Source organism: Cygnus olor, chromosome 9 (assembly GCF_009769625.2).
Source record: "Cygnus olor isolate bCygOlo1 chromosome 9, bCygOlo1.pri.v2, whole genome shotgun sequence".
In the NCBI taxonomy this organism is placed as follows: Eukaryota; Metazoa; Chordata; class Aves; order Anseriformes; family Anatidae; genus Cygnus; species Cygnus olor.
In genome coordinates, this window is record NC_049177.1 from 11,029,201 (window position 1) to 11,051,477 (window position 22,277).

General features: G+C 50.4%; 2 protein-coding genes across 2 annotated transcripts; one reads left to right on the forward strand and one right to left on the reverse strand.

Annotated features, from left to right (window-relative positions):
• Positions 1-998: 998 nt before the first annotated feature.
• TBCCD1 (TBCC domain containing 1) lies at positions 999-9,614 on the reverse strand. The gene is made up of 7 exons (XM_040566503.1): positions 9,255-9,614; positions 9,010-9,159; positions 7,112-7,478; positions 5,994-6,180; positions 5,348-5,845; positions 2,102-2,265; positions 999-1,520 (listed from the first exon to the last, which is right to left on the reverse strand). Exons 1-6 carry the CDS (start codon positions 9,585-9,587, stop codon positions 2,136-2,138), a joined length of 1,665 nt encoding a protein of 554 aa, XP_040422437.1. The 5' UTR covers positions 9,588-9,614; the 3' UTR covers positions 999-1,520; positions 2,102-2,135.
• A 138-nt stretch (positions 9,615-9,752) lies between these two features.
• On the forward strand, positions 9,753-22,078 carry DNAJB11 (DnaJ heat shock protein family (Hsp40) member B11). Its single transcript, XM_040566504.1, has 10 exons — positions 9,753-9,902; positions 10,032-10,188; positions 12,443-12,540; positions 13,350-13,482; positions 14,393-14,535; positions 15,092-15,174; positions 15,801-15,858; positions 16,431-16,542; positions 16,934-17,093; positions 21,156-22,078. Exons 1-10 carry the CDS (start codon positions 9,823-9,825, stop codon positions 21,218-21,220), a joined length of 1,089 nt encoding a protein of 362 aa, XP_040422438.1. The 5' UTR covers positions 9,753-9,822; the 3' UTR covers positions 21,221-22,078.
• Positions 22,079-22,277: the final 199 nt, after the last annotated feature.

Consider the following 22,277-nt stretch of genomic DNA (forward strand, 5'->3'; position numbering starts at 1 on the left):
AAGACCAAGATCCTATCAGAAAGCAACCCAGTAGGTTCGGCAGGACATCTCCACTGCAGTCACTCTGCACATCTCTCCTTTAAAAGTTGGCTGAACATCATAAACTCACCTTGCATTGCCCAACACCTTAGAATTAAATTTTAGAGATTTATACAGTACTAAAACAGAGGTGGAACTAGAACCAACATTGGTCCCAGAGAACGAAAGCTGCAGGTGAATGTAATCCTGCTTTCATTCAGACAGACCCAGAGCCTAGGTGTCAGACAAAATGCAAAGCAAGCACTGGTACTCAGGTAACACTGAGCAGCTGAGATGACGGAGGACAGACGCAGAAAGTCTGTAAGAACCACCACCATCGGGCACTAACAGCTCAGCTTTACATCGCGATGTGGGAATGCGTAACTTATTCAGGCACAACTTCCAAAAGCACCAAATCTTCACCTGGTGACCACGGGCACACCTCCACCCAGCCCCAAGTCAGTACCTGACCCCAAACCCTTTGTTCTCTCTTCAAAGTACGATTCAGATGAGCTGCCACCCCAGGACTCACGAGAGGCCTTCGTGGAAATTCCAGCAGTCCAACAGCCACCTACAGCAGGGCACTGAATCCTCCCACCTCCCTCCCACTCCCAGCACGGATAGCTCTTCACAAGTCACACACAGCTGCTGTGCGTTCAGTTGTGTGCAGTGCCTTTGCCTATTTTGCTTCGCTTATTTAGGTGCTCAACTATGAGCACATCTCCCCAGACAGGGTCTGCTAGCACAAAATGAGCACGGGACTCATTCGTGTTGATACTCTTTGCAAGAAATAAAGGCAGGAAACTGTATTTCTGTCAAAACGCTGCACTAAGACAACCTTCAAAGCCTTTGCTGCTAAGAATTTGGTACTTTTCTCTCAGCCGAGCGGTTCACCTTTCATCAAAGCTGCGAAGATGCTGTGTCCCTCTAACACCAACTGTATAGGTAAAACTCGTTCCCTAGAACATGTGCCAGGCTTATCTGAGAACTCTGTTTTATTGACACTTGTCAAAACAAAGCAAACGTACAAGAAAGGTAATTCCACAAAAATCACATCGCTTAAGTGCCATCTTCGTACTAAAAAAATCTATAGAATTTCATTCATAAAAAAATCAAAACATTTGCTTTTCACATTTATAAAAACAGTGCAGCTGGCTTGTATCGTAAGGATGCGTGGGACAGCCATGGCCCTACGTCCAGCGCCGCATCAGGAGAGGCTCCTTTGGTAGACGCCTGCACACCGCGGATGCTACCTGACACCAGTTGCCCTGCGACAAGGGGCAGGCATGCTTGCTCATCATCCTCCAGCAGCATGCACTTTCTCAGTTACCCACAGAGTAGTTACAGCACATTCCTGGGAAAGTGGCAGCAACTGAAATCCTAAACCAGAGAGATGTCCAAATCCACACCGAGACTGGGCATCAGATCCACGTGTTCAGTCAGGACAGCCACAGAGTCATGATGAGAACTGCCTTCAGGGTATCACTGTCTCTCCAACGACTCTGTAACAAAGTAGAGGAGCAAACTTTAGGCCCAACACTAGCAAAGAGAAAGCAACATAAAGACTAAGGAGGAAAAGGGGGGAAAAAAAGTTATGGTTTGAAATATGCAATAGCAGAAGAACAGGATAGGGGCCTGCCTCCGGCTTCTAAACCACTTCTGCTTGGGAAGAGAAAGAGACTGCAAAATAATTAAAGTCTCGCCCAATTCTCTTAAACAAAAAGTGAGACAGGTGAGTACAGACATTAATACACAGCTTCTTTAAAAAGGCAGCTGTTCAAATACTTTTTTACTTCAGATTATGTACAACAAGCCTATCTGCCTTCAGAAGACGCACACAGATGACCCCAGCAAAACAAACACCACCTGTGGAGAACAAGGGAGGTGCTGAGTACACACAGAACAGGCTCAAACTAAAAAGAGGTTTTGACTGCAAAATGAGAACTAAAACCAAATGCGCAGCTCTTGGGAGAATCTCCACCAAGCAGCTTCCAGCTTCTTCCTCCTCTGCCTAGGCTGTACACACAAATATGGGACAAGTCTTCTAGATACAGAAGAATCGAGAGAGAAGCCCTGTACTCACCCTTCCTTTCCTTTTGTTGCACAGGAACACGATGCTATCCTGCTGCCTGCTTGGAGCCCACAGCAGGAGGGACGAGGCTATCCAGCTGCTGACGGTTCCCTGTCTGAACCAGCCATTCGTAGAACTTGCTTTCCACCAGCATCTGGAACTGCTTCCTCTGATCCCTGCAACCAAAAGAAGATGATCAGCAAGGAAGCATGCAAAAGTCATGCTTTTTTACAGTATTATTCTTCTAAACCTCACCTTCTCTACTGAAACAAGCCTCTAAGCATATCAGCTAAGAGCTGGGCTAGGTTCAAGAACTGCCTGTACCAAGAAGAGAAGGTTTTTACCACGTGAATGTAACTAAAATTAACCCCAAAGGTAGAACTCAGCAGAGTTACACAAGTGACACAAACTTCCCACTCCTTTAGCAGCCACCCTGCTCCATAAGGCTTCCTCCGCTTTAATCTTAGAGCACAGATTAAAAACCGTCTGAAAAGGTAGAAAAAGATCAGTAATGAGTGTTCAAGCAACGGAGACAGAAAATTTTATTCTGACAGCATCTGGAAAAGAGAGAATGGAGATGGGGAAAAAACGTACGTATAAACACCACTCCTCAAGTAATTCCCTTTACTAGTAAATAACTTTTTTTTTTTTTTTTGGCAAGACCAACAATAACAGGGTATATCACCTCTATCACTCTCTCTCTGGCAGTGATCAAATGTCCAGGAGCAGCGCGGTCTCATGGCAGTATTTCTCCAGAACTTCCCAGCCATCTGGGATCACTTCAGCTCCTGAATTTCTTATGCCAAAGGTGGCGTTAGTGTTGAATAGCTCCTGACAGACTTCTTTTTCTATGAGCTTACACAATACATTTCTGAACCTAAGTAAAACATGAACATCTTCAATATCCTTTGGAGATTTTGTGTGGTTTTGCTTTGACTCATTCCTAATTTGTTTTGATGCTCCTATCCTGTACTGGGAAAAGCAGCAAACCATCCCTATTCATTTCTGTGCCACTCAGCTTCAGAGGGGCCCAGTTTACCCACACCCTTTTTTCAATTTAAAGGCTCTTCTTCTTTGTACTGTCACTTCCATTGGAGACATTCACTGACAAATTCCCCAGAAAGCAGGCTTCTAGGCTGGAAACTAACCTAAATTCCTCCCCAGTGAATGTGAACACAAAGGCAGTCACTCCTCTTTTCTCTCATGGTTTTATCTTCTCCAAGTGCTTATTATACACCTCGATCTGCTGCCGACCCTGAAAGACTTTCTGTCTGATGTGCTCAGAAAACAAGCAAGCAGGATTTTACGCTTTTGCAAGTTGTTCCTCAAGCTCTCTTACTGGTCCCGTCTTATGGGGTTTTTACCTTTAGCCTGGCAGGATTTACGTTCTTTTCTTTTCAGCCCACTTTCCTCATTCAGACAGCTTCAAGTTTTCGAAAGATGGCTTTTACTGATAACGCTTTGTTTCACCTGCCTGTTCAAGCACCAGCAGCTTTTTTTCTTTCTGCACACCTGATAATCTGCTTGTTCCAAATTGTCTGTCTAGTCGTCTCCCTGCCTGCAGGGGACAGACACACTTGACACTGTCAACTGCCCAGCTTCTTTTCAGCAACCTTCTAAACCTGGCCCCCTTTTTCCCCTTTTATGAAATAAAGCAATCCAGTACCAAGGTCCCACCTCCTGTGACTGCCGTAGAGGACACTAAAACTAAGTGCATCATCCGTATTATCTAACATTTCTTCAGCTGTAAGATTTTGATGGGCAAAACACCTTTGTAAAACCCTGGGGGAAGAGCAACAGCGCTGGGAGCGCAATGGCTGCAGAGACAAGAAGCACCTCAGATGAGGCTGATAAACACAAGGATGACCCCAGCACAACAGTCGAGGTTCAGATTTTCCTCTCTGCTGCTCAAGATTCAAGAGCTTAGAGCCGTGAAGGTTTTTATACCTTTGTCACCCCTACTGGGTCACTACTGCTCAGCCATCCTCCATCTGTAGCAAAATCCCACCCAAGAATCCCTTCTCCCCCCCATTCTGGAGCTCTTTCAAACTGCAGGCTCCTGAGCTCTCTGAATGCCACAAAGGGACAGGGAAAGCTGAGGGAGCTGCTCCAGGACAATGAATGATCGAACAGACTCGAATTCCTCCGCTTGGTATGAAAGGAACTGTTGACTGTTTGACCCAACAGGAGGTTTTCATATTCTGTGTCCCACAGACCAAAGCCCTCTGAGATCCCTGCTTCTCAGCACCCAGTTACAAGCCCATTGCAACTCATCAGCTGAGCACAGAATAGGAAGAAAATATATACAGTGCAAGTACAGCTTAGGGATCAAAAGTTGTTTTCACCTCTTCGGGTCTTTAAAATCAACTATCTGCACTCCTACTACCTCCATTCTCTGTCCTGAAGCCAAATCCTTCAGGTTGCTGCATCAAAACGGTTCACAAAAGATAAAAGCAGCAAAACTGAAGGTGACAGCTTTTAACACCTGCCCAATCTGTCTGGCTGCTCAAGAAAGCGCGTTGACAAAGGAAGCAAGGTGAACTCTTTCAGAACTCCCCAACAGGTGCTGAGAAAGCAAACGGATGTGTATCAGTACACGAGACGGGCTAGGCTAGGCCTAGTTAGAACAGTAAAAGCTGGGCAGAGAATTTTAAAGAAAACTTTAAAAGCTACTGTCCATGAGGTGATCTACGGTAACGGTCCACATGCATATTCTTAGCTCACCTCAACAACAGGTGGGACAGTAATTTAAAGCTTCAATCTCAATGTAAAGGTTGGGGCTAAGAATGATCACCAATCAGCTGCAGGCCAATAATTTGTGGAGCTGTTGTTCAGGGCGCGTGCCCAGATCTCACCCACGTCAGCATGCGGCACTGGAAGCAGAACAGAGACAGCAAGGAGACAGTACCCAGCATGAGGTAAGCTGTAAACTCGTGCCACCAGGACAGATCCCTCGCCTCAGCCCTCAGCAGCATCTAGGCATGCTTCCCCTTGAGCTTTGCAAGCGAGGAAAATGCCATCAGGAGAAAGCACCTCCTGCAGAGTTAACTGTAAACATTATTCCCCTCGCTATAATATCAAAGATCAGGATCTCAAGAATGCTAAGTACTCGTACTTTAGGACGGCATGCAAGACATAGCTCACACAAACCGATCCATTACTAAAGCATTTTTGCAGAACCACATCAAAGGAAACTTGTTTGTACGACCGCGCTGAGTTTCAGCGCGGCTCACGCACCCGTCGGGACGCGGCACTCACTTGCTCAGGCATGCCTCCTTCACCATTTTCTGCCAGATCTGTACCTTCTGCTCCCGCTGACTCAGTGCCTTCTGATAGGCGTGGGGAAGCCCCCCCGGTGTCTCCGTGGTGTCTCCTTCCATCTCAAAGGGAATCACGAAGGTGTAGAAGTCCGAGGGCGGCAGGAGGCGGAAGACGCTCGTGTCGCTGCTCTCCCTGCCCAGCAGCATGGGGCTGTCCCAGTAGTTGGGCAGAGTGGCCAGGCCCACCTGAGCCATGTGGTCTTCCAGCATGGGATAGTGCGTGTGGAACGGGGCGAGGCTGACCGCTTGGTTACCCGCAAGGATAAGGGGCTGGGTAGGCGTCAGAACATGGAAAGTACAGCCGGTGGTGGAAGAAAGGGACAAGCTATAGCAAACCGCGATGACCTTGATGTTGTCACAGCTGTGGACGTGAACGGACACCTGCACAGGGCCAAGCACGAAAGTGCTGTTCCGGCACTTCTCGATGGTCACAGAGCTGCAGAAGAGCAACGGAACGAAGACACAGTGAGCAGGAAAGACTACACACACAACTTTCTCGCTACTTAATCCATCTAACAAGAGCTTCGCACTTGAACAAACACTGAAAAAATATTTGGCTGGGCCTCAAGTGAACAAAAACTCACCGAAGAGGAGAGAGGAGATAAATGAAGGACTCGTTGCAGCGATGAATTCTTACGTGAGCCCCCACCAAGGTGTCCGAGCTCTTGGCCAGCGTCTGTTTGTACACCTGGCTCATTATCACCATGGGGAATACCTCTGGCACCACACGAGTGTTGCAGGCAATCTTTGCTCTCCTGGTCGTTCCCTCTACTGCAAAATAAAGTTAACCGATACATTTCAAATGAGGAAAAACAAAGAGGCTATACATGCCTCCTACAGAGACACAGACACGATGGTTCACCATCCACGTCGCCTGGCAACGCCTCACGAAAGTAATCAGCCCAAAACGTTGACAGTAGCACAGTGACACCGTGTCACCACGCAACAGTCGTACCACCCACAGGCGCCTACTGGGCAGGACACAGCAGTCAGAAGCTCCAGGGCACACTGAAAGATCAAAAAAACTTTCAAAACCATTCAGGGCAGCCAAAGCCTCCCGCAAGCCAGGACATGGGCATCTCCATTTCCAGTTCCCAGACACAAATCTGAGCTTGGCAGGAAGGTCTTTAGGGCAAGTGTTCAGCGTTGTGTTGAAAGTATGGACAGTACACTTTAAGACATACTAAACCAAGAAAATGCTCCCTCTACAGCACAATCCTTGAGCAACTTCACTGTTCTACCTAACGCACTGCCACTCCTCCTATTGCGTGGTCAAATGAAAAAAATATCTTTTTTTTTTTTTCCTCCCTAAGGGGGAAGGTGCCTTGGCTCCCCGCAACGCCCTTGTGGGTGAAGGGCTGGGATTCAAGGCATGAAAAATCCCAGTCAATTCTCGGCTTTGCCACAGACACATCACATTATCTATTTTCTGTGTTTGGCTGTACTTGAATAACGAAGGTAGCAATGCTGACCTTGCTCGGGGGGGGGCTTTGAAAACAAAAGTGATCTGAGGACTGGAAAAAACACACACAGGTGTCACACAGCACCCTCTACTCCTGCAGACTCGCCCCTAGCTCTCAGTTTCCCCATCTTCACTATCAGCTGGAAGAAACAGCAGCAAGCCCCTGCCAGATCCTTGCTAAGCAAGAGGAATCGAGGCTGGAAAGTTATTTCTAAAAGTAAAGGCAAGGCCCGCAGATACCTTGCTGTGCCCAGGCAAGCTTCTTCCCAGACCTGAGGCAGGCAGTCATTCCAAAAGGGTTTGTCGTCAGGCAGGAGCGCAGCCAGCTCTCTAGCTTGGGGAAGGAGAAGGCATTGTCGCTCTTTGAGTAGCCATTCTTCCCTTGACAGGGCTGCCAGAGGGCAAGCTTGTGCAGAGGATAGACGGTCCCGGATCCATCCACAGTCCCTTCGATGAGAAAGCTCAGGGCACAGACAGCTTCATAAGACACCAAGCTGTTGCTGGTGGCGTGGGAAGAGGCACTGAGCTGTTCTGGCTCCAACAGCAGTTCCAGCATGTCCGAGAGGTGGGCGAGCAAGAAGGCATGGTGGTCCTGGTCATTCCAGTTCTTAGGGGGCAGAAAAACAAGCGAGAGTGAGGCGAGTTCTCAGAGAGATGACAAACTCCACCAGTACTGTACAAACACCCTTGCCTAAGCTCGTTCTAAAGGAGGGAAAGCTGGTCAGACATAGTGCCTGGTCCCGCTGCTCTGCCCTTCCCAAACACAGAAAGGAAACCGGGCTCATCAGCAAGCTCCCCCAAGAAAGAAAAGTGTTCTTATTCTAACTCCAAATACCAGCTATTTCATTCTAGAAAGCAGAAACGGATTCTCCTGCAATCCCTCCCACACAAACTCAGCCTGCTGCTGCTAGCACTGAAGGTAGGAAACAAATCAGTAGCTGACAGCCAAGGTCTTGCAACTGCTCTGCTGGAAAATCACTGCATCTGCTCCAGACCTTCAGCTATGATTAAGTGCTTCTGATGAGGAGCCGCAGGAAAAAAAAAAAGCAGGGGGTCATTTCTTCACAGGCAAGCGGACCAATAAAGCAACCAACCTCTGAACGAAGCACTAGTTCAAATTCTAAAGGGCTCCATACCATGAAGAGTGAAAGACTGGAGCCATGGCAGACGTTAATAAAGACAACCTTTGCTGGCCTGCGAGCTGCAGAATTAACACCCAGCTGCGGTTACACGTTGTCCTCACCACATGCGAGGGCTGCAGGTGTAAGGGCACAACACGCAGCCACAAGCATCTCATCTGCAGCTGGAGAGCCCAGTGTTGTGACAGAGACCCTCTCGTGCACAGAACAGCCCTCATTCCTGTTCAGTGTTTTACGTAAAAGTGACACCAGAGCAGCAGTCTGAAGAAAACATCAACTTTTCAATTCCAGTGGGTGCTCCAGTGCCACCTGTCTCACAGCCATCTATCAGGTCCTCCATTTCTTCCTTTGTTTGTTAAGTCTTCTTGTTAAATCTAATAGGGCTACCCATTTTCAGTCACTTCAGCTTGCCCCTGCCCACGCTTCCCATGCTCGTACAGCTTAGAGCAGCAGAGCCACAACAAATCTGCTGAGGCTTGCAGCCAGCCTTTATCACGATGCGGTCAGCTTGTAATTCACAGAGCTGCCCACAAGCTGTACCTGATACACCCACCCCAAATCTCCTTTCAGAACACTTTACAGGAGGCGTTAGCATTCCCAGGAGGCTGACTGACTGCATTTCTGCCTCTCTGAAGCACGACCTCAGGTAATTTTGTTAGGGAGCGCCCTGGGACCCTCTCATTCTGTAACAGGGGATGGGACAGCAGCCTCCAAGGAAGGAAGGGCTGCCTGAACAAGCAAGGAGGCTGCTGCTTCTTAAAGGGAGAGCCGGGAGGGCTCGGAGCGAGCTCCCACAACCAGCCATAGCGTGGGGAGCCCCTGCGCACAGCCTGCGCGGATCCCCACGTCCCCCTCGTACCGCTTACCGCGGCGCTCCCACCTCAGGACTACCACCACGCGCAGCGCCTCGCTCCCCCAGCCCAAACCGGCCGCTTTTCCCCTCAAAACCCGAGGCAGGCCCCCCACTACCCCCCCCAGAACCCCCCTCGGCGCCATCACCTTGCTCTGCCCGGCGGCCTTCCCCGCCGGGCCGGGGGCTGCGGCCGCGGGGCTGGGCCACTGCTCGCCGCGGAGCGCCGTGCGCAGGGACACGCGGCTGAGCTGCTGCAGGTAGAGGAAGAGCAGGAACTGCAGCGTGTCCACGGAGAGCTGCGGGGGGGGAACGGAGACACAGCGCCGTTAGGGAGGACGCGCACGGGCGTTAGGAGGGCGCCGCCGGGCCCCGACCCCGGCCCCATCCCTGCCTTGCTCCGCTCCCGCTCCAGCTCCTCGGCGCTGCCGCACGCCGCCTCCGCCTCCGCTCTCCGCAGGCTGCGCGGCGGCCGGGCCGGGCGGAGGCGGAGGAAGCGCTGGAAGTAGAGCCAGGCCAGGCCGCGGCCCAGCCGCAGCTTGCCGCAGGCGATGTGCCGCCAGCGCGGCCACCGCAGCCGCGGGAAGCAGCCCTCGGCCGCCCGCCGCCGCGCGTACGCCGCCATCTTGCGCAGGTAGGGGCGGCCCAGCCGGGCGGGCGGCGGCACCGGCAGCGCGCCCAGCAGCGGCGGCTCCGTACGGACCCACAGCGCCACGGCGGCCGCCATGACGGCCGGCCCCGCCGTACGCCGCCACCCCCCCCCCCCTCCCTCCCTCCCCCCTTCAGAGCACGCTTCCCATTGGCCGCCGGCGAGGCGCCGGTGAAGTGTGCGCCGCGGATTGGGCGGCGGCCGGCGGCGAAAGCGGGCGGGGCGCGCTGCTATTGGCTGGAGGCGTGAGGCGGGCGGCCGGGGCGGCGGCGGCGCCTCCTCCTCGTCGCCCCGCTGCCGGCCCGCCGCCGCCATGGCCCCCGGGCGGCTCGGCCGCCTCAGCCTCCTGCTGCCGCTGCTGCTGCTGTGCCTCTGCGGGGAGGCCGCCGCCGGGTGAGTGCCCGCCACCCCCCCCCCACCCCCTCCCCCTCCCCCTCCCCCGGCCCCCTTTGCCTCCCCCCCCCCGGGCGCTGACGGGGCCCCGCCGCCCCCCTGTGCCCTCCCCGCGTCTCCCCGCTGCAGGAGGGATTTCTACAAGATCCTGGGGGTGTCCCGCGGCGCCTCGGTGAAGGACATCAAGAAGGCGTACCGCAAGCTGGCGCTGCAGCTGCACCCCGACAGGAACCCCGACGACCCCCGGGCGCAGGAGAAGTTCCAGGACCTGGGAGCCGCCTACGAGGTGAGGGCCGGGGCCGAGCTGCGCCGGGAGGCTTCGGGCTGCGGGGGGAAATCGGCTTCACCCCCCCCCCCCCCCAAGGAGGTCTTTTGGGAGACGTAAACCCCCCCTCTGTAAGGCTCAGGGGTGACCCGGCCTCCCCTGCTCCTGTGGCAGATCTCAGGTGCTTTACCTAATGAAAACAGGTGGGCAGAGGGGCTGCCAGGCTGACCAGAAAAAGTCGTTTTACACCTGTTAGTCCCATAAACACAAGGAGTTCTGTTCTGTGACAACAGAGCAGCATATAAATAATAACCAATAGCATAACATACCACATAAATTGTGTATAAACTGTTAGCTATACGTTTTAAGTCAAAACCTGCTTTCTCCTCTGCCATGTGCATGAGCATCGACACAACTCACGCAGGGCAACTGCTTCTGTTTCTTTCCTTCTGCTTCCCTCTGCCACTGCTGGTTACCTCCTGCTCCTGCCATCCCCTGGAGCAGAGGGATCCTGAGGAAGATGAGAGCATTGACCAGCAGGGAGTCAGGTGGGGGCTTGGCATTCACTTGGAGGAGTCGGGCTGTAGCATGAGCTGGAACCAAGAGCTGTGGTCAGAAGGAAAGGGGCTGTCCCCCCCGTGCAGCCTGCTGCTGCCCCGATACTGCTCTGTTCTTCCGACATGCAAATACAAAATGAATGAGGAAGTGAGGTGAGAAATAGCACATCAGAGTCCAAGTTGTTCAGCATAACATCAGGGGTTCTGGTGCCAGCACAGGCAAAACAAACGCAGCGCGCTCTCACCTAAACCAGGGTGTTTTTTAACATAAAACATCAGCCTCTTTACTGCTGCTCAAGGTTTGTCTCGCTGAGTATCTAGAGCAAAGTCTTCAGGAAAAAAACGTGGGGGAAGTAGGTTAATTAAACTGCTCGGTGTCCTTCCTTCAAACAGCCTGAGTGATTTTTAACATGCCAGCTGAGTGGTACAGACACAGATGCTTCAATTAAAGGAGACTCCTACACGTAGCAGCAGCTGTTAGTCTCAGGATGGTTTGGGGATGAAGTTTTTGCTCTCTTTTCTTTTACTAAGCTTACCCACTGTAGCTGCTTTGCTTTTGAGGCAACCTAGCATAACAAACAAGAGGTCTCCTTGTGATGTTTGGAGTGGTGTGTTCCACTGAAGTCTGCAGAAAGACGCAAAATGAATGTAAAGGCAAATGTTTTGTTCCTTATTTCTTTCTTATTGCTTGTGATACTGTCAGTAGTCCACCAGAAGAATTCTGTTCCTTCACCAACAGATCACAGAAGGGAAAATTTATCCCACTTCTATGAAACAGGTGCTTTAACGCAAATCTTAGGTGGCAGACAGAGACCTGAGCTCTTATCTCTGGTCCTGGAAAGATGAAGCTGATAGTTAGTTACTGTTTTGTGGTGTGTTTTTTTTTTCTCTCCTTCCCCTTTGTTGCTGACATTTATCACTGGCTACAATTTCAGACTGTTTATCATCATTGAACCAGCTTCTCCACCTGTTTCCACTCCTTTCAAGTCTTCTGAAAGTTAACCTGGCAATTGTGACCTTCCAAAACGTCATCAACTGGTCAGGAAGGGGAAGGGAGGCTAAATCTGACTGGAAATTTGCAGATCTCTGGGTGAGGAGCAAGAGCAAAGATCAACACCTAGGAATTAAAACTTTAAAGCTTTACAACCTTGAGTGCTGTGTGTTGGGATGTGTTATTGTGCCTTAGTACTGAGGTTGCTCCTTTTGAATTTGGCTGCTCTTAGAAGTGAGGGTCAGTGTTCGAGCTGGTGCAGAGTTAGGATACCTGGCGGATTCAACTGGGTAGGCAAACGTGCATTCGTTGCTAATTGTTAGGAAACACTTGTCAGAGGAATACGTGTTCCACAGGCTTAAAGAACAAGCAGAGAAATGAGGGGGGACACTGAGTATTGTTTTGTTTTCATTGAGAAGCAGTTCCTGCTTTGTAAGAGCTGGTTTTGAATTATTATTCCCTTCTGAGTCTTTCAACTCATTAAGATTTAAACTCGGTATTGTTCATGTCTTCTGCGTTGCTTCTGCTGTTTTAATAAACTAATTTTAACTTAACCAATAAACATTTAACTTCGCAGTGCAGCGAGCAAGTTGTAGCCCATGCTTCTGTACCCTGAAGTGTTGCTCGACCCCTGGTAAGAGCCTGGCACGGCTCTTCGCCGCCCCTTGTTTAAATAGCCCGGTTCAGCTGTGGGCAAAAGCCTTGTCCCTTTGTGTCCCGCTGCCAGGTGCTCTCGGACGAGGAGAAGAGGAAGCAGTACGACGCCTATGGTGAGGAGGGGTTGAAGGACGGGCACCAGAGTTCCCATGGAGACATCTTCTCGCAGTAAGACTTTGCTTCGGGTTACTCTGTAGTCGGAGCTCTAATTCTGTGATGCTCGTGCATTACGTTTGACATAGGCAAATTCAGTGTTAAGGGCTTTTACCTGGTCAGGGGGCGCTGATCTGAGGTGGCAGCTGAGGGTTTGAAGAAATACATTTACAGTGGATATCCTACCTGCTGCTATCATTTGTCTGTCTTGTGGTAGCCCTTTCTCCAAGAGCAGTAAGTGGGAACCAGCGGTGTCTGTCCACACGGGTGGCTGTTGCTCACGTGGGTGACTTGTGAGGTGCTGCAGCTGCAGTAAACACACAGCATCTTTCCTGCATTTTCTGCTACGTGATCATTTAACCTTTTATCACAGACTGCGTGCGCCCTTGGGGGTTCTTGTCTTCCTTTTGCAAGGTAACGCTTTAGTGACTTCCAGAGAGCAACCTGATCTCGTGGTTATTTCAAGGCCCTTTTGCTTCTGCTAGGAAGAGAAATGCTAAAATAATTCCTTAAGTCGTTCTTCCCATGTAATCCTTCTGGGTGAGAACTCCGACTGTCTGCAGGTCCGTTTGGGGAAGAACATTCAGACTTTCTCGTACTGCTTGCCCTTAAACTTGTGAAAACCAACCTGCTAGCGCTGACTTGCAGTGCTCAGAGCTTGTGCCTCGGGGTGAGGGTAGCTGAGCAGCAGAGCCGTGCGAAGAGGACTCCCGTTAGGCAGCTGTCAGGTTCTGAGGCGTTGCTGCTGCCTTGGGTGGCTCTCTTCAGCAAAGCCACCTCTGATCAGAATTCCTTCCTGAACTAACTGATGTCCTTCACTCCAGCTTTTTTGGGGACTTCGGGTTCATGTTTGGAGGTAGCCCTCGCCAACAGGACAGGAACATCCCACGGGGCAGCGACATCATCGTGGACCTGGAGGTTACGCTGGAGGAGGTGTATTCAGGGAACTTTGTAGAGGTAAGTCTGCGGGCCTGTTGGGCTCCCCAGCGTGTTCTCAGCTCTCAGATGGCTGGCCAGGCCACTCTCTCTTCTCCAGAAGAACGGAACTAAAATAGATGCTTGTTTTCTCGGTGTCTGTCAGTGGATGATGTTATGATGCTGTTTGGTAGCAGATAAACGAATACGTTGTTCCATCAGTTATCTTTGCCATCCAGCAACTTGCCTACATGATGCTTCTTGTGATGGTAACTTGCTGCCTGTCAGGGTCTAGCTGTGGCCAGTCTGCAGTAGCCCAGCTGGAAAATGTGTTAGTGGTTTCTCTCCAGAAGGTATTGTTATTTGAGGCTAAAACACTTAATTTAGTTCTCTGGTTTTCAGCAGTCCTTAGAAAACCATGCTGTGGATTTTTCGTCACTTTTTTATGTGGCCAAGCACGTCGTTATGAATCTCTGGATTGCATACTTAACAAACATATAGTGGCATTTTAATTATTATTTTTTAAGCAAGCTGTATTTCTGGTGCTCGCAATCTCTGTTGTACTGTGGTAGAGTTCAGAATGCTCAAATTTGTGTTGTGAGTGTCTGGGTAAATGAGAAACTCAGAATAATTTTGCCCAGTGCGTGGAACAAGGAAGCTATCCCAACCAAAGGCGTCAGGTTTCAGCCGAGGTTTCAGCCTGGTGTTATCTTTCCTAGTTAGGAAGGTGGCAGTAGGACCTCGGAGATGGTTTTCTGGTGCTTGGGAATTTAGTGGGTGATCAGCGGGAGGCATAAGGTGAAAACCGCTTAGAGAAATGTTTTGTCAAGATCACATGCAGCTACTGTGGAGGCAGCAGAGTGCACAAAAAACAAGTTAACGTTCAAACTGTTTGGGGAATCAAGGCCCAGGGGTGCTGGTTTGTCTGCTTACGTCAGCCTCTTTCGTGCAGGTTGTTAGGAACAAGCCAGTGGCAAGGCAGGCACCTGGCAAACGGAAATGCAACTGCCGGCAGGAGATGAGGACCACGCAGTTGGGCCCTGGACGTTTCCAGATGACTCAAGAAGTTGTTTGTGATGAATGTCCCAATGTCAAGTGAGTTTTGTGCTCTTCGGTGCTATGTGCATGTTTATTCAAAACCTGCCACTAGATGGAGAAAAGCGCCTGTACAACCAGGGAGACCTGGGCAGTCTGGGAGCACTTAACCCAGGTTTCTCGTGGCTAAGGAGAGAGAGTCTTTATTTTTAGAGTAGAAAAGGCCAGCTCTGTTAGATGAAGAGCTTACCAATTTGCTCTCTCAGTTCTTTATTCCGTGAACAATCAGTCGTTGCAGCAGAAATTTCATATTGATACCTGAAACCTGCAGAAGCAAAGTTGGAGAAGCCCACGGTTTCCAGCTGGGGACAGCTGGATGTGGAATACCGTGCTGTAGTCGCGTATCCAGATGCTGGCTGTGCGTTTAGGAGCTTCACTTTGCCCTCTCTTCTAGACGAGTATTAGTGTGCGAGAAAGGCAGCGCTTGGCCTCCAGTTTTAGATGTGAGCAAGGAACGTGTTAACGTGTGGGGGTGTTCTCATTCTCCCAGAAACATAAGTAGCTGCTACCACCTGATGCTGGAAACTCAGCGCTTGCTTGTTCTTCCCCTTTGCAGGCTCGTGAATGAAGAGCGAACACTAGAAGTGGAGATAGAGCCAGGCGTGAGGGATGGCATGGAGTATCCCTTCATTGGGGAAGGTCTGTATACGGGCGCTGCCCGGCCGTGACTTGCTCCTTTTCCTTGATGCAAGGCTGGTCATCGTGACAGTGAAAGTGTCCGAGCCGTGCTTTGGGTAACTGATCAGCACGTGTTATTTGAAGTGCTGCGTCCAGTGCGTGCTGCTGAAATCCAGGAGCATGTAGAGTGTTAGCCACACTTAGCAAAGACTGAGATCCGCTCCCTTTGGTGGTACTGGGTAGACGCACAAAAAAGCCCGAAATCTGATGGTTCAGATGGTAACATGAACAGGAACATCTGCTTCTGACTTGAGTATGTGAAGGAATCCCCTCTGTCCAAGGAATTCAAGTCCTTTAACAAGAAATGGATGGGTATTGTTAGTGTGTGGGCAAGTCTTTATAACAGCAGACAGGTATGAATTCATTGAGGGATAGCTCTGAAAATCCTGGGTTGTTTAGCAAAAAATACTTCTTATCAGGGTTGTAGTCGTAAGAATCAACTAGTTGCTTTTTTCCCTTGAACACGTGAGCTGCAAATCTCTATTGTGTATAGGTATTTGCTGTTTGTTGTAAAGAAACAACGCGCTGCTTGTTTCTTCAGTTGTACTAACTAGCTCCTTTAAATAGAGCTCCTCTTTCTTTCACAGGTGAACCCCACGTGGATGGGGAGCCAGGAGATCTGCGTTTCCGAATAAAAGTTCTTAAGTAAGCGGCTGGCCCTGTTACACCACTCTTTCTGGTTCCTGTAAAGGAAGTTTGCAAGCAATTTTCTGGCCGGTGTTGCCTGCTTGGCTAGTGTGTAGCTTACCCTTCAGCAGAGCTGGTACAGCCAGGGGTCCGGTAGTCAGGGCTGTGCAGGATGTTCAGCCCCAAGGATGCTAGAGGGTTCACCGCTGCTAGGATGCTGCAGTAGTATTCTGCTTTTGTTGTGTTTGGCCCGAGTTCTGGCGTGAGTTAGCTCCTGCCTGAATCACATGAAGTATCTCCTTTTTCCATAAACATGCGATCTCCCTATTGTAAGAGCATGTACTATTAAGAAAGATTGCCGAGTGAGTCACGACTTCTTGACACGCCTCGCCACTCATTGCCCTAGAAATAGAAAGGTTATTAGTAGTATGCATCTCACACAGGAAAATGAAGCTAAATTTCATTCATTCTTCACTTCCTCTCTGACTTCTGTGAAATCTCTAAACCCTTTCACAAAGAGAGGGGAGGAAGCTAGAGGACCCACTTTTCCTGTGGGAAAGAAGGGATGTTCCAGTCTCTTATTTCCACAGGCACCCAGTCTTTGAAAGAAGAGGAGATGACTTGTATACAAATGTGACAATCTCGCTGGTCGAGGCACTTACAGGTTTTGAAATGGATATCACCCACTTGGATGGGCACAAGGTGAGGAAACAGTTTGCTTTCCTGCTCCGTGTAAATAAAACTTAGCTCCCAGGCCTGCTGTGCTGAGGGCTAGTTCGCACGGGGGCTGCGCAGCTGCTGGCTGTGCCCAACGTCCCCTCGGCTAGAGGCTTCCACACCAATTCCTCCAGAGCCGAAGCGCCTTGTACAAGGTGCGCGGTGAGGACCTGGGTTCCAGGCTGCCAGAGCAGTTCTGTCTTCGGTGTTAGTACTGTCACATGTCCTGGCAGTAATGCTGCCTGGACCCCTTGCATGTCACTGACTTTGGCAAGGAATCAATAGCAGTTGAAGTTTTTCAGTGGGCTGCAAAGGGCATTTGGGGGGTTGGGGTACGTACACAGAACAATAGTTACAAAACTTCTTTTGTCTCTAGGTCCATGTTGCTCGGGATAAAATTACAAAACCTGGGGCCAAACTGTGGAAGAAGGGAGAAGGTCTTCCAAATTTTGATAACAATAACATCAAAGGCTCACTGATAATCACATTTGATGTGGAATTCCCCAAAGAGCAGCTGACAAACGAACAGCGAGAAGGTGGGTGTCTGACGGCTGTTGTGGCTTTGGGCTGCGCAGTTCTCTTGCGAAAGCTGGTTAGAAGTTGGCACGACTGAACCAGGGGCCTGTAGTGGTCAGGAGGGGCTTTCCTTTCCATGGATCTCTTGTACAACACAACGTGTTTGGCCCAGTGCCCCGTGAATAGCTTTCATTTTCTTCTGAAGCATGTGAGCTTGGCTGCTGCAGTTGTAGGGAACAGGACTGGGTTGGGATGTGCCACTACTGGAATGTTGCACTTGGCAAACCTGCCGGCGCTTTGTTTTGTAGCTGGCCATCTGTCTGAAGCGAAGGACTTACCAGGCTTAGCCCGTCTGCTTTGCCTTTCCTGGAGTAGGATCACAAGCTGCTTTCCAGCCACTGCTTCTGCATGGGGGCAGTGCTTGTGAAAATCCCTCTACAGCCAAGGGTAAACGGTGCCGTGCAGCGTTCAGGGGGGGTTTGTTCCTCTGTACATCTCCCTGTACCCTCAGTGCTTCGGGCATGCTCGGGGAAGATGTGTGCAGTGCAGACCTGCGTGGTTGGAGAGATCAGCTACTCAGCTTCCAGTTCTGGAATGGAAGCTTGTGGGTGAGGTGTGTCGAAATCCTAAAACTGATGGGAGGGCAGATGCTGTACTCCTAGCCGGAAATTCATCTCTGCTTCAATGGCTTCTGCAGTAGGATCTGCTGCTCTGCTCAAGGCATCACAGTAGACATCAAGGCGAGACATCTTTGCCCCATCCTCTGCTGGGGGGCAAAGAAGTTCCTGGCCCATAGCAATGCAGCTCTCCCGCAGAAAACCCTGCTCCCCAGCACTTTTTCCTGCTGGTCGGGGCTATCGTACCTCCTTCTGAATGTGCCATTTTAGTGGACTCTGGCAGCTGTCCTAGTGGCGAGAAGCAAATGTGCAGCTTTCCTGGGCTCCTAGAGTTTGTAGAGGGCAGCCAAGCCCCGTGTGGTCTCTTCTCAGCCCTTCCTGCTGTGTCAACGCCGCTGTGTGAGCTACCAGAGGGAGTCCAGCTGGTGGCTGCAGCTCCAGGGCTGGCCCATCTTCTGCGGCTCTTCCTCCTGCAGTCAGGTCTGCAGCTACTTGGGCTGTGAGGTCTGTGTCCGCATCAGTGCGAGGTGTCCTCCTTCCAGGCTCTGCTGTCCTTCTCAAGCCTGCACAAGGCAGCAGCGCCTCTTCTTGTGTGGACGTGGGGTTCTTCCGGCTGCTGCTGGTGGCAGTTTGAGGAGAGGCTGAGGGCAAGAATCAGTGACCGAGCCCTGCGTGTTTGTCAGAACCGCTAGCTAGCGTGCCCAGGAACTGGGAGGTGATGGTGCTGGCACGGGTGTGTTCAGGCACGGGGTCTGTGGGTGTTTCATACCCTCCTAAAGCAATTCCACCCTTCCGAGGGGAAGGTGACTGGGTAAGCGGTCAGATGCATTCCTGTGCGCTAGAATATCTCCAAACATCCAGAGATTTCAGGGTTTTTACGAGGGAATAGGTCTGCTCGTGTTGTGTGGCAGCGGTTCAGTGTACACACTCAAAAGAAGACAGTAGGCCTCAGAATTCAAAACATCCCTTTTCTTGTTGTTGGCGCTGTTCCTAATTTCTTATCTCCTAACCATATGGATGGCTCCTGGGGCAGTCAGAAGACAGACTGAGAGCACTGCTCTGGTCCATCTAAGCTCTAGGGTCAGAGAAGCAATATGCTCTCCTTCCTGTCTGCGTAGCGTCAGGGAATTCACTGCCTGCTGATCCGAAGTGACTTTCTCTCGTTTCTTACACATCTCTACCGACGCTCGTTTGCTGTCTTTGGGGACCCTTAAATCTCCCTCCAGAGTGCTCAGAGAGCACCAGCAGGCAGCAAAGTGCCCGTGTTGTGTTGTAGCCTGTCACCTGCCAGTGGCGTCAGGAAAACTTTAAGCTGGCTGTAGTGAATGACTGAGGGTGCAGTGGCACCAAACGTCAGGCTTCCTGGCTGCCAGGACCAAATCCCCAACACTGGGGTTAGGGCATCAGATAAGTGTTAAAACTTCCTGTGCACTAATGAGGGTATCTTTGGGGCCAATGTGCATCTGCCTAAGAGCTAGTCAGCAGGAAACGAGGTACAGGAGTGGTGAAAATCCCACTTTTTTCTGGGTTGCTGGAGCTCACCTTCCTTCAGCTACGTCCTTCCTTTTGAAAGGCTGCACGGCCAGAAGGTACATCCGCTTACACATGGGCCAGGAAGTAGCTTCGAGCCTCTTATTTCCAGTCCTTTCCAGGACGGTTTTTCAGCATTTTAACGGAACTTCTGTGACCTTGTGTGCATCAAATAACCAGTCCTGAAGGACAGTAGTGTCTGTAGCCAGAATGGGTTAAGGGTAGGTGAGCAGGGCAAGGTTTGCAGGGAGATGTACTGTCTTTTAGCCAGTCCTCCTGACAAAGGATTTCCATGCCTGTAAGCTTGTTTTTTTTGTTGTCCTTTGTTTTTTGTTGTTGTTGTTTTGTTTTTTTATGAGTAAGTTGGTTGATCTTAATAACTGGTCTGCCTCTCCCTGCTTATGTACCCTGCTTGAAGGTGGCAACCGCTGCAGAATTTTCCAGGCAGCCGAATGTGCTCTGTTTTGCAGACAGGCCCAGCACCCAGCCCCCTCCACCAGGACTCTGGCTGCAGCTCAGCAGGCTGATCTGAGGCAGGACAGCAGTCCTTTCTTCTGTCACATCGTGGTGCAAGCCAGTGTGCTTGTTTTGAGGCTGATGCTGTTTTGGGGATACCTAACATCAGAATTAAAGCAATTTAGCTTTTTATTTATTTATTTATTTGAAAGTTTGCTCTCACAATCTTGGATCCAGCACAATCCTTTCTGGTGCTGGTCAGAGCAGAGGTGCTGCTGTGCCCCGAGGGGCCCCACGGCCAGGGCTGGGAGTGCTGGCACTGTGGGTGACCAGGCTGACTCTGAAGAGGGAGTCCCCTCTGATTTATCCCTGGAAAAAGTGTGACATTTATGTTCTTGCCAGTCTGCTTCCTCTGGTCAGTGCAAATATGACCCTTAAGCAGCAGTAAAGCCCTGCCAGTCTTTTCCTGAATGTGCTGACCCCAGTAGATCAGCTGCTGTGGTTTCAGTGCTGACTCACCCTCCCGTTCTCTTATCTTGCTCTGGATGGTGACAGGACATCAGGGCATGAATTCTTTAGGGTGTTTTATGAATGGGTTTTCAAGGGTGGGGAGGATGGCATTTGTAAAGGTTGGATCCAGCGTAGCGATGCTCATCTAGTTACGAACACTGGCTTTCAAAACAGAAATGCGAGCTTTCTGTAGAGCGCTCAACTCCACAGATGTGAGTAAGAGAACAAACTTGCTCTCTAGGGACTGCTTCCAGTGAACAGTACTGTCCCCAGGCACCACATACCGGTGTGAAAACCCCTGCTCTGTAATTATTCGCCTGGCTTTCTGTAGCTGGCAGTTCAAGGAGGAGCCAGACGTAGCCTTCCCAAACGTGCTGCCAGAGGATTTCTGTTGGGCTGTAGAGGGAGCCTGGGGAGATGAGCTAGACGACTGGAATTAAACTCTGGAAATGCTCTCAAAGCCGTTTCTTGGTGCAGTTATACTTAAGATGGCAAACTTGTTCTCGACTTCAATAGCAAAATGGCTCTGGGAGTTGGAGCTTTATCTCTAGTTCTGTCCCTCACAGAGCTGTGAGGATCTCAAGGTGGTGCTCTCGCCTTTGAAGTGATAGCAGAGATTTTCTCCCTGGAATCATTGCCTTTTTGTGGTCCAGAGAGCGTATGAAAGCATTGTTCTGGCGCTGTTAACTTCGGTCCTATTTCTCCTTGTAGAAATGCTGAAGGAGCACGAGTAAAGCTGTTGCACCTCTGGGTTCGGGGGGATTTTGGTGTTGTTTTTCGTTTGTTTAAATCATGCTCAGAGTGTCAGTGTTTGACTGCGTTACTCAGATATGTGGGCTCAGCCTCGAGAGGCTCGTGCCAGGGGGCCTCCAAGTCGATGTGTAAATGTGGCAGGGACTGCTAAATGCAGCAGCTGCAGCGTCCTCCTCCTGCCTGTGCTGTGCAGTAACGCCTTTGTTTCTTTTGCAGGTCTCAAACAGCTGTTGAAACAAGGATCTGTGCAGAAGGTGTACAACGGATTGCAGGGATATTGATGTGGGGGGAAGAAAAGGACTTAAATCAAAAGTCAGATTTGTTTGCAGTTTTTTCTCCTGCCCATTGTAGAATGGGAAAGAGGGAGGGTGGGGTGATTGTTGAGGTATGTGTGTCTTTTTTTTAAACGGTGGAAGCATTCACATGAGCTGGGGGGCATACTACCCTGTTCAGGACACAATTGGTGCTGCCTATCCTGTTCCATGTCCTGGAACAACAAAGACTCCTTGAGCAGGAAAAAAAAAAAAGGGGGCAAAGGAGTTTTAAATTCCACACAGATTGGAATTTCTGTTTTTTAAATATATTTTGATGTGACTTTTCTTCACCATCTCAGCATATTTTCATAGCTTCTCCTGTTTTTGATGTCCTTTGTGTCAGTCTCTTCTGAGTTTCTTTTGTATTTTTTCTAATCCCAGTCCTTCCCCTCTGAGTCCAGAGTGTGGTATTGCTTCAGAGTATGTGTTTCTGGGGCAGGAGTGCAGCTGCTGTTGGGAGTGGACTGACAGGAGGGCCTTTACAGAATGTGTTGGACCCACACGCAGCTGGGAAGGCTGGGGAAAAAACTTTCTGAAAGATCCTGTGGGCTCTCATCGCTACCAAGTAGTCCTCTTGTCCCAAAAGTTAACGTTCACTTTTAGATTCAAAGTCACAACGGTTTAGCAAAGATTTCCTCGGACCTTCAGCGTGAAATTTCAGGGAAAATAATGGGAACGGCTCCTCATGGTCTTGGTTCCTCCCTGCCCCAAACGTAACCAGTGGCTTGTCTGGAAATGTTCACTCACCTCCTGCACCCTGTCCTCCGTGAGGACAGGGAAGCTAACGGCGCAGAAATAAAGATGTTTGAGTTGGAATGGCAAAAACTACCTGCTTCTGTGTCTCAGCAGCCCTTGCCCTGGTAGAGCTGCAAGTCGTTGAACTGAGGAAGGGTCCCTTTAGAGATCTAAGCCATGAGCTGCCGTAAAGGGGGACAGTACTGCTGCTAACACCAGCAGCAGCTCCGTAGCTGCTTTGTTTGCATCAAGGGATGGGTGACTCAGCAGGGCCGTACCTGTGCTGCTC

Coding starts and splice junctions, on each gene's coding strand:
- TBCCD1 (XM_040566503.1), bottom strand. CDS start 9,587: ATGGCGGCCGCCGTGGCGCTGTGGGTCCGTACGGAGCCGCCGCTGCTG. Junction 9,160..9,254: donor TGGAGCGGGAGCGGAGCAAG/GCAGGGATGGGG, acceptor CCCCCCCCGCAG/CTCTCCGTGGACACGCTGCA. Junction 2,266..5,347: donor AAGGAGGCATGCCTGAGCAA/GTGAGTGCCGCG, acceptor TTTTGGTTGCAG/GGATCAGAGGAAGCAGTTCC.
- DNAJB11 (XM_040566504.1), top strand. CDS start 9,823: ATGGCCCCCGGGCGGCTCGGCCGCCTCAGCCTCCTGCTGCCGCTGCTG. Junction 10,189..12,442: donor ACCTGGGAGCCGCCTACGAG/GTGAGGGCCGGG, acceptor TCCCGCTGCCAG/GTGCTCTCGGACGAGGAGAA. Junction 15,859..16,430: donor TTCCGAATAAAAGTTCTTAA/GTAAGCGGCTGG, acceptor TTATTTCCACAG/GCACCCAGTCTTTGAAAGAA.